General features: G+C 33.2%; 1 protein-coding gene across 1 annotated transcript; it reads left to right on the forward strand.

The window, feature by feature from the left end:
• Positions 1-1,772: 1,772 nt before the first annotated feature.
• Positions 1,773-9,382, forward strand: LOC141526313 (proton channel OtopLc). Its single transcript, XM_074241261.1, has 9 exons — positions 1,773-2,751; positions 4,022-4,213; positions 5,776-6,023; positions 6,145-6,320; positions 6,841-7,002; positions 7,288-7,557; positions 7,652-8,042; positions 8,396-8,631; positions 8,896-9,382. Exons 1-9 carry the CDS (start codon positions 2,729-2,731, stop codon positions 9,178-9,180), a joined length of 1,983 nt encoding a protein of 660 aa, XP_074097362.1. The 5' UTR covers positions 1,773-2,728; the 3' UTR covers positions 9,181-9,382.
• Positions 9,383-12,166: the final 2,784 nt, after the last annotated feature.

Raw genomic sequence — 12,166 nt, forward strand, 5'->3', positions numbered from 1 at the left:
CTACTATTTTATTTCATTTTCTTCCCTGCTTCCCTTCCTCTATTTATATGGCCGATCATTCACTCGCTCACTCACTCGATCTCTCAACGGTCTATGTCTATGTCTATGTAGATATATAGGGGGAAGATCGAAAGCAATTGGTACGTAGCACGATTGCGCCTACTCTACTGTAAATATTGCTCATGCAGGGTGTCGTGGATGCTCTGGTCCATGGAAATAATCGAGCACGAGATATTGAAACGTCAAATAATACTGCCTACCTTCATCCAACTTTACTTTGTTATTATTATTATTATATTCTTGATTTTTCATATGATCAGTGTATTCATATGTTTTTTTTTTTTTTAAAGATAAATATATGTATATATTTTTATTTTTTAATTTTATTGAATTTTTCAGACTACTGGGAATTTCAATTTATGAGTACTCTGATAAAAACATTAATTTGATTTGAGAGTTTAGAAAATTATTTTCAAGAAAATTTTTCAATTTTTTCAACAAGTTTATCCGCAAAAAAATTGGAGCAAGTAAATTATTTTATGAAAATAAAATAAAATTTTAAATAATAACATTTTTAATCAATAATTCAACTAATAGACTTCAAAAAAATTGATCGGAAATTAACGAAATTATGATTCAGGCGAAAAAATTGTTTTGCGAATTTTTTTTTTTTTTGCGGTATTTCCTCCTTCCCCCTAATAACAAATAATGATTATATAAAATTTCCTCAATCGAATGAACCAAAAAAAAAAAAAAATAAACAGAACTACCAATTAAAATTCTATCATTAAATCAAGGAAATCGTAACCGTAAATAGCAATTACAATGAAAATCGATGTCATTTTGGAAGATTAAAAAACGTGAGGGGTCAGGGAGTCATTCGCGGTAATTTGCATTGCTACAGAAGCAATCGCGCCTTAATTAACGGGTATTAACGAGCGGAGGCGAGGAAAATGTGTGTGTAAGCCTTGTACCGGCGAATGGCGAATTGGTATTAGTGTTTGGCGGCGTCTGGCAGGTAGTGAACGCCCCAGTCCAAGTAGCGCACCCGTTCACCCGATCAGCCGCGTTATCCAAGTCGATCATTCAATTTCGCGCGGCAAATTGTCCGTGCCGGAAACTCATATCCGGGTGGTTCCGGTGCTCCCGAGTACCAATCCCCCGTCCTCCGTCTGTCCCGTCTCCGTCGACGATTCACCAGCAAGACCGTCGATGTGCAGATGAACGGCTGGAACTTGCTTCCGCTCATGATCGACAAATCGGTTTCGGTTAGCTCCCAAGAGCTCTCCCTTCGACCAACTTTTCATTGGGGAAACAAAAACTCATCTTTATTCTAAATGTATATTTTATTTCATTTTAAAGATCGATTACCTTTTTTTTTATTTAATTACTCTACAGAGTGTACTGCATACTTTCTCGAAAAATATTCCTTCCAAGAACGTTCAAACAAAGCAACTGATTTTTCCGCACGAATAAATAAAAATGTGCTCGCTGTATGCGCGATAAATTATACCGAGTTAGCGCTCTCAAGATAATTTTCTTGATAATTTTAACCTCAAATATTTATGTGATATAAATTTAAGTTTTCAGTTATAAATCGCGTATAATTAAAGAAATTGTCGACGGAGGAGGTGCTTTACTTTAGTCTGTTCTATTTTTTCACCGTACAAATTCACCAACATAAATAAAATATCTCTTACAAACATTAAAATCACACAAAGTGCAGTAAAACTTTTAGTTAAACAATTTGTTGAATCTTTAAATTCAATTTTTGGGAGAAATATTGAAGATACGAAAAAATTATAAGATACCTTTTTTGTATAAAATTAAATTTTTTACAAAGTAATTTCTTATAAATTTTCCATATCTTTCATCATAAGCCAGGATTTTGAATTTAAATTCAAAGTTTAAAACATTGAGTGGTCAATAAAAAATTTTTTTAAATAATTTAAATCATTGATATTTTTTCGAGTTAAACGCTAAAATGACCATGTAAACAATTAGTCTCACTTTCAGAGAAATTTCTAAGGCCGGACGAATGGCCGAGCTTTCTACTTAACCAAACAAAAATTTCTAAAAGACCGTAATTTACCTTCGAAATAAATTTCAACTCTGTGACTGTAAAATGCAGTACAAAATATATTCATAGACGGTTAAGTGAAAAAAAAGTTTAAATTCTCGAATGGAGTGAATACAATTTAGCAAAGTGCCGTGATACTGACGCTGAAAAGAGCCATTAAAATTCGGCGAGGTGAATTTGGTGGAATAAATTCTGGAGTTTCAGCCCGGGCAGGTATTCCTATTCCAATATCTGGGAGGTACGAGCAAACAGAAGACTCTGTCCGCGTGTCTAGTCCACGTAAACTCCTCTACCTTCTCTATACTGAGCTGAACTACATATAACAGTAACACCGACATTGGAAGTCGAAAAGTTGTGCATTGTCATTGTCAGTGAATAAACGGAACCGATTGTTGCGCGATGTTGATCGACCGGTGAAAAACTTTTCCCGCTTTCAGTCCTTTCAGCTGGGCTTCTTTCTTACACTTTCTTTGCTCTATTCCTGGAGTTTAAGCCAAGTGGTTCAACTCAAAGTCACTCGCTCGGTCCTTTTCTTTTGAAAAGAGAAATCTGGGCGAAAAAAAATTTTAAAATAAAAATAAAGGACTCGCGAACGCGAACGCGGATAAAAAAGCAAAGAAGTAAGCACCAGCAAAACGTTGGAGACAAATGGCAAACGACATAGCTGGCACGTGAGTCTAGTCATATTACTTTCACCACTATGGGTAAACCCGTAAAATTGTCTATCTCCACTGAACTGCACTGGTTACTCACAACTTCTCTCTTACTCTCATGACGTCATGATATACTGGAGTTTATTTTTATATGTAATATACTTGTTGTTTATTTTTTTTTTTTGATAAAATATTGCGCTGATAAAACCTTGAACGAAAATTCACAACTATCAAACTTCAACGGCTTACTATCATATTTATAAATCTATTTTTAGTTTTATTCGGTGAAACTCGAGATAGAGTTCGGAATAAAGCATGAGATGGATTTCTTTTTCTTCATTTTAAAGCTAAATAAAACTCAAGACATGTGCATGCCTCTAAAAACATTTTTGTGATTATGAGTCATGAGTAATATGTCATGTGTCATATGTAAGGATTTGAATTTATATTTATATTTATTTTTGCAATACTAAATGTGATAATTGCCAGCTGCTAATTTATATATGATAGTTTATTTCGTAAATAATGTCGTTTGATTTCATTGAAATTTTATTATATACATTTATGAATGTATATTAACAAGTGCAATACTGGATTGCGATTTCATAGGTATGAGTAATATATATAATAACTAATTTATGAAACGGCCTTTCAAAAAATACATCGATGGTAATTGTTAGTACCGACAATCATGCGTAAATATGTTTAAATTAATTAGTTTTCATTAACTGGGAGAACTTATTTACGAAATTGGGTCTCGGGAATGTTTGTTGTTATTAACTGTGAATATTTACTCGGTTATTGAGTATGGAAATGTTTTTATTGTCAATAATTTCGATTTCCTTTGAAGTGAATGTTTTGATAGAAAATTACTGTAAAAGCCAAGTTTTTAGAGGATATGAGTGAAGTTCATGATTATTTAACTGCTAAAGTTCCTATGGGGGTTATGATTAGTAATTAAATTTATCGACAGTGAAGGTTAATCGAGTGTTATTGATTAGTGGATGATGAGGGAGACTATTAAAAAAATTTTGGTAATTAAATTTTATCCGAAGGTTGAGTGTAAAACTAATGATTTTTTTTATGCGAAATAGGGTCAAAAATTATTGAGAGTTAAATTTCGAATAATGGAATTATTAAATAAAAATTGATAACAAAAGAAATTGAAAATTTTGACAATAATCGAAAAGTAATTGATAATATTTAATTAAAAATGTTAGGTTTCTCAAAATTATTAATGTAATAAATTTAAATAAAAATTGAAGAATAATTGAAATAAAAAATTTAGGGTTGAAGAAGATTCAGTAGTAGTTACTCCACCAACAGCAGAGCATCAAATACCAGGAGGTCCAAATTTCCAATACATCAACTTGGATCGAAGGGATAGTTTTCCTTTGCCTCAAAATGGCCGATCATCAAGTCTACGTCGACAAAGCATCGCTTTGAACGCTATTATTAATCATAGACGTGCATTAATAGGGTAATTTAAAATTTTAATATTAGTTATTTATTTGTTTATTTAATAATAATATATATATGAAGAAAAAGCAGTAATACAGAGAAGATGTAAGAGTTGATCAACTTAAATTGTCTTTTACGGCTGACTATTATTGTTATTAAATAACAAAAGATTGAAAGCACATGAAGGTAGAATAAAACAGGCGTCACTTGATGATTCCAAGTGAGAGCAGAGAGCTGCTATTCACTTAAACCTATTTAATTCTAGCCATGCTAATTCGCACGAGATACAAGTGCCTAGTGTATATACACCATATTATATAGAGTAGAGTACAGCAGATAGAGTATAGCAGTATATATCAGCCAAATTGAGTTTGATCAAGTATACACAGCAACAACCTAAAGACCCACAACAATACGCAACGCCAGTCAAACACCGCAGACACTGCCGTCGAGGCTGCCAGCTCTCTTGTTTCGCGAAAAGCCAAACAGAATTATATTACACCGCGCGCGATCGAAGCTAACGAAATAAAGCTTTTATGATGAAAAATCGATCATGAAAGGATCCCTCGGCCATTTAAATTTCTCACTTTATACTCTCCTCTGTATCTATTTTCATTTCTCTCTCTTTGATTATTATACCTACTTTTATTATTTTTATTTCATTTTACCGTGAATTACCCGAGATTTTACAAATCACGTCTGTCTATTTTTTTTTTACACTACGCAATAAAAAACACCAGCAATAAAAATATCTCCATGGTTATTCCACTTCGAACGCGAGTATTTTTTATTCCGGAGAGCATAAAAAAATTTAGTTTAGTTTTGATTTTATAAAATGTCGGTTTGGGTAACAAATATTGTTTGTTAACATATACGTCCGCAAAAAAAATATAAAAGGTGAATATTAACTCTTTAGCTATTGGGAATACCATATTTTCATCGGTGTTTTATTTTATAACTTTTTTTATGCACCGGAAAAAAAGACAATGTACGATGAATAACAATTACTTCAAATTTTAAAACAATTTACCGCCATTGTTCTTCAATTATTTGGTAGCATAACAATATTATATAAGTAAAATAGGTGAAATAGAATAGTTAACAGATTTAGAGATTAAAAAAAAAAATTTATTCTCTAAAAATTGTCTATTATTTTTGTTTCACTTTGTGAAGTTTCAAACTCTGCTATCGACTTAATGGTTTAAAAATGAATTTTTTTTTTTTGTACTGTCAATGAGAACGAACTAAAAATCGAAAATTAATAATTTAGACACATGAAAATTTAACCGTCATAATTTCGCAAACTTGATATGATTCCACATAAAATAGCGCTCAGACTAGACCGAGCCGATTGAAATCGATTAACAGAGAAATTCCGAATTCTACTTACAAATCCGATTGCAAACAAAATCCTCTACAATAAAACAATCGTGAGAAATTTTTTTAACTCTTCAAAACCATAAAAATATTAATAACCACTTCCAATAAACGTATTGCCAAGAAAAAAATAAAAAAAAAGGTATTTCCGTTTTTTAGTTGAAATTCATGAATTTTTTAATGAAAAAATTTTGCATTGAATAGGGCACTGATCTCGGGTATTGGTAGCAACTTGTCTCTGCCATCTTGTGGCACACAAGATCAAAATCCAGGACAAAGCAACAATACGTCGACATCTGCGGCGAACCACGACTCGTGCTCGCAGCATTGTCAAGAGATCCCTGATAATCATCGGCCTTATACCAGAGCAGCATCCCACCAGTATTCGAATCTACAACTTACGCCGGTCAATAGCGCGGGCATCCCATTGTGTGCATTGGAGACCTCTAAGTGTAATTATGCATTACCATTGCGAGTTAACGTCAATTGGATACATTTACTGTTATCGTTATCAATAATACGACGATTGTAATTATTAATATCGATTGTAATTGTTAAATATTAAATATCCAGGTAAGCCGCACTGCAATCGCCGCAGCGGAGGCTCATCTCGGCACCGAAAAGAAAAGCATCGCACGGAATTAATATCCACGGTCAGTACACTTTATGCTAAGCTGCTAATAGTCGTCGGGGTGACGGTCCCAGTAACGGCTAGTGTGAGCCAAAGGGTCCCTCCCGCTCTCGATCAGGTTTGTATTATATTATAAAGTGGACTTATAAATATGAATATAAATATAAATATAAATATATCGTGCCCTCATCCCGCATTTGTCGGTCGATCCTCATCCTGGGTTACGGGTTCCATTTTGCATTAATAATAAATTTCATTATGTGTCGACTAGTGTAGTGCCCCGCGGACAATATTGCTCGCCTTTATAAGCCCACACCGCGTAAATGACACTTTATGTTGATGTCGGCATTAATTTGCCCTCACGGATACTCAACCAGCAGTGATCAACGCTTAAAATATTTTTAAACAATTAGTACTAAAGAAAAAAATTTACTTTTGTGACTTATGTGGTAAAAAAAAATTTTATCTTGACAGAAGAAAAATATTAAAATTTAGTATAAATGACTAATAATGGAAAAATATGAATCAAAACAATTTTTGTTTAATAATCAAAATAGCAAAAATTTTGAAAGCAAATTTAAGTTACTCAAAAGATAATTTTTAAAACAAATATAAAATTAATTAAAATTTTTTTCTAGGGATTTTATTTGTACCTGTATCTAGTGAGTGTAGGATTTGTTATCACAATGTATACAATAGTACTCCGAGATAAAGCCGTTAAAAAAATGCTGATTCAGAAAAGAAAAGACGGAATGACTTTTGTATTGGACGACTTCACAGGAAAGCGGCAAAGTTTTCAGGTAAAATATAATTTTAGAGCAAAAAAAAACTAGATAGCTCAAGTTCAAAATATTTCGAGATGAGGCCATATTAATTAACATAAAAAAGTGGCTGATAAAGCCAACAGGCCTAGAAATGGGGCCATAAAATAAAAAAAGCTCGGGTGGCATTAAACCGGCGAGAAACTCGATACAGAAAATGTTATGCCGGGTAATTCAAAATACCGATAATTGTTGAAGGGCTGTAAGGGGTCGGAACAGTAAGAATTAAAAGTAAATAAAAATAAAAGTTTATAAATTCAACAGGCGCAGCAGTACGGGAGCTTTTGTCTACGTTTAGGTGCCATCGGGTTTGGAGCCGGCTCGTTAGTGTTTACTGGATTACAAATCGGTGCTGCTATAGCGTCTGCTGGTCCATTAAAAGCGATTACACCAAGTGCAAGGCTTCTTTTAGTGACCGCTCAAATGCATTTTATATTTTTGAATAGCAAAGATCTCGAACTCGCTAAACATAGTCCTCTCGCTAAATTAGGGCTCATGCATATGATTGCTACCAATCTTTGTGAATGGCTGCAGGTAATTTTTTTTTATTATAATTATTATTATGAATTTAGACATTATTATCCAATATTAATTTTTTTCGGGCTTTGATCATTTTTCTGATGAACAGGCACTTGTAGAAGAGACAAGGCATGAAATCGCGCATTTAGAATTACACGATCACGAGCTCAATGAAGAAGGAATACTAAAGACGCTTTTGACAGACGCAAGTCCCTTTTTATTTCCTTGCACTATTGAATTCAGCCTGATTTGCGCCGTTATTCTTTTCGAAATGTGGAAGCGCGTTGACAGAATGGTTGTCGTGAAACACGACGGTTCTGCAAAGTCATTACATCAACTGAGCATCGACTGCAGCAACGCTCACAAAGGTCTCTTTGGCGGAATTTTGGTAATCGCAGCCACGGTTTTGAGTTTGATAATGTTTTTTGTCCTCAAAAAATCAAAGTCAAAAATGGCTATCGAGCAAGTTACTGCTCTTGAAACCGCCATTTTAATTGCAGGTAACTATTTATATCACTCAAATCAATACTTCAGTACTTCAATGCTGTTATACTTCAATACTCTATTAAAAGAAATTTTTTTTTTTTTTTAAACACTTAAAAAGTAAAATTGATGTTTAAAGTTCTATTGAATTTAAACTACAGTAATTTGATTAAAATTTTCAAAGCATTTTATATTGAAGTGAAGGCTCGTTTATCATTTTCTCGTGTTTCAAATATTTCATCAAAAATGATCGAAAAAAAATTTTTTTTTAATTCTGAGCCATTTAAAAAGTTAAATAAATAAATAAAAAATAAAAAAAACTTCTAATGTAAAGTGAAAACTAAAACTTAATTTAATGAATTTAATTTAGGTGCAATCGCGTCTGTAAGTTGCGCACTTAAATTACGGCGTTTAGAACTGAAGAACACGAAACCCGCACCTCATCTTGACTCGACTTTACTGGCAGCAGCACAAGCGGGTGTCTATCTCCATTGTTTATTTGGTGCAGTCGGCGGGATATTGACAATGGGCCCAACTTGGGTACTATCACTTACCGCTGATTTCATCGCTTTGATTCAAAGCACTAGTCAAACTCTTCTTGTCAAGGTACATATACGCATACATACATAATAAGTCTGTGCAGTAACGACACCACAGTATAATACACCGTCGCAGAATAATACTTAGTCTGGTCTACTAGTTATAGTAGTTGTTTCTGTCGTGGTTCTACCACGCTTTGATATTTCAATCAACTGTGCCCATAAATCAATACTGAGTGTGTCGCATTATATTACATAGTTTGAACCAACTACAAGTGCAAGGTACAATGTATACCTATATAAAGCCTTGGTTTATTTGTTTGCACCGCAGATTGCTTGGCGAAGACGCTCCTCATCGACGAAGAAGCCCGGCAAGGAGCTCATAACCTTCTTGATTGTCGTCAACATCGCTTTGTGGGCAGTCAACACTCTTGAGAAGTCCAGAGCTGACGTCAGACCGGACCATCTCCATTTCTTCGGCGTCTGGGCCTGGACTATAATCACCCACGTCTCGATGCCACTGGCTATTTTCTTCCGATTTCACTCCGCGATATGCTTGTTTGAAGTTTGGAAAAGCTGCTACAAGTACAAACCGGCCCTACATACTCGTCCTTAATTTTTATTTATTCTATACGTTTTATAAATATTCAAATTTAAATGTTTATTAAATTCTGGTTTAATAATTCAAGAGCTCTTGATTCTAAATGCCGAAGTTACAATTGTTAAATACTTCGCTCTTGAATTGTATTAAAAGGGCTCAACTTTTAACTGCACTTTACTTCAGAAGCTGGAATGTGGAATTAAACTCGTTGATTAGCTTTTAGAGTGTCTTTTATACGTTCTGGGTCAAATCGCTGCTCATATTTTTTATATTATATGAAGAGAGTATTTAATTGGTTTTGAGTTTTATTTTGTACTGGAGCTTCATATCTAGTAATATGAAGTTTTTTTTTAAAGCTTGAAAACTCGATGATTTTTTTAATTTATCATTGATTTTCTTTATAAAATTATACTAATATTAAAAGAACATAAGTAGACAAAAATTATTGTTTTAGTAAGCAGAGTTTTAGTTAATTCATTAAACATGATCTTAATCTTAATTAAAAAAAATTTTTTTTGTAAAAATTTCTAATTTTAAATTTTTATAGTCAGAAATTCAAAGCGTTCAATTTTTAAAGCAGAAAGTGAGAAAATATATAAAAATCCGAATTCGGATATTTTTCGAATTAAAATCCATATTTCCTCGGTTAAAAAAAAAAAATCCAGATTTACTCCGTACTTTAACAATGTACAGTTTTTTTCTTTTATTATCTCTCTCGTCTTTCGTCGAGGCCCTCAGCTTCGTTTAAAAATCTGTTTCCCTGTCCTGGCTCTCAAAGTGAAAATAGAAACAGAAGAGAAGAGAAGCAATAATAACTAAAATTCGATAGACTATTTACAAAAAATCTCTCAGACGGTAAAGTAAACTGGTAATGGAGTAGAAGGATTGAGAAGTTGCCGTCGAGAAGATGAACACTCAATAGCTGGTCAACTAAATCATGAAGCCCTCACGCACCCCACTTGGACGAGTGAGCACACACTCCGCTGGGTGACGAACCAACAGCAACAAAGGGTTGCTACGAGAGCTCTTCAGTAACGACCCAATGACCAGCGCACTCACTACCGCTACACTGTACCCATAACCGAATATACAGCCACCCACTCCCAACCCCTGCCTCCTACCTTCCCCAATCTCACCCTCTTGTCAATCTCTATGTCTATGAAGCTCTACACAATACTCAACTCCTCCTCGTATTCATACTCATCTGTTTCACCACTTGATCCGTGGTGCTCCTCAACGTCGCGGTCCCGCTTTCTCCTATCCGCTCACTTTGCAACATGATTGCCACCCAAATGTGTTTACCGTATCATAGTGTACAACAGTATAGTATGGTATAGCATAGTAGTAACCCGTAAACCGATCAAACTCTCGATGTTCGCCTTTCTCGATCCCTGCTTTGTTTGAAAATAGTTTCTTTTTTTTCAATTCTTTTTTTTGGATTGTCGAATTTTTTTCAAATAAAATTTAATCACGGATGATATTGAATCTGGTACACTCATAAAAATAATTTAGTTTGAAATAAAAAAAAATGGGATTACAAAAAAATATGTCGTAGTAAGAAATGACCTTGTATCTTGTCAACTATTGACATTTTTAAAGATATAAGCTCATCCTGATGTTACACTCATCAAGATCTTTCATTTAAGTACCCACATCATTTTTTCATATATTTATATGTATTATATATATAATATAAAGCTCTTGATGAGTGTAACATCAGGATGAGCTTATATTTTTAAAAACGTCAATAGTTAAAAAAGTACAAAGCATTCTAACAAAAATCATGTCGTTACAACTAAATTATTATCCCTTTGAAACAATTTCGTTGCTTTAACAAATCAATTTGCTTATTCAGTTAAACTGTTTGTTGAACTAACTAAAGAGTTCTGTTACAATAAAGAGAAAAATTATTGATCCAACAAAATTATATTGAAGAATTTTATCAAGTAAAATTTACTTAAACCAAAAAATAAATATTAGGTGGAAAAAAGGAAGAGAATATCTGTGTCCCGGTGGTAAAAGGAGCAAATGCATCAAGATAGGAGCTGAGGACGATGACAACGGGCAAAGAAAAGAATCCTTGATATATCCGCCAAACACAGCGGGTCCCCGGTTACACGTCTTCTGGATTTATCGGAGCCGGATAATAAATGGGCGCTCTCTACGCTAAGTCCGTGGCGAGTAAACGCCTCTAAATAATACAACACGTCAATGCAACAGCCTTAAACTTATAAATTATTGATTTTACCGAAGGAAGGGGTGATAAGAACCCAAATAAAATTGCTTATAAATTGATTGTCAGTAAAATAAAATAGAAAGGGTCAATCTGGTATGGGGAGTCTCTAGATAGACTTGCTAGTATTTATAAGGGCATTTTTAATCGATGAATACATAATTGCTATGAGTAACTTTTGGTTTGATTGAAATGTTTACTCAAGTAAAGATTATTATTTGTAGTTAGGTGATTTTCATTTACACTACTAATAAGATTAAATTTATTGAGAGAAAAATCTTGATAAAAAAGATTTCAAAATTGAAGAGAAATTTTATTTTAAATCGACTCTCGTAAATTTTCATACCAAAAGTTAAAAAAATAAAAACTATATTTTTTTGCCCAGAGAAAAAAATAAAATGCAATAAATAATAATTAATGGATAAAAACAGCTATGTAAATGTCAAAAAAATTCAAATGCCACATTTGAAATATTAAAAATTAAAAAAAAAACTGAGCACATTTTACAAATTTTTTTCTTGTCCAGCTTTATGTTTAATTACGACAAGAGTAAACATCATAATCCAAACTATGGGAGTAAAATATCATCTAGACGATAAACATAAAAAAAAAATAAATATTTACAGACGATAAATATGGAATATGAAAGATAAAATATCATTTTTATGCAACTACTAGATTAATTTTAAAAGTTGCTCTCCCATTTTATTACAAACCCAGTTAGTCTACTAGTTCGTTTCGTCTCACCGGCGACTTTGTCGCTTACCT

The sequence above is a fragment of the Cotesia typhae genome, unplaced genomic scaffold (genome assembly GCF_013202065.1).
Source record: "Cotesia typhae breed Kobodo isofemale line unplaced genomic scaffold, CoteBio_Ctyphae contig_33, whole genome shotgun sequence".
NCBI classification, from domain to species: Eukaryota; Metazoa; Arthropoda; class Insecta; order Hymenoptera; family Braconidae; genus Cotesia; species Cotesia typhae.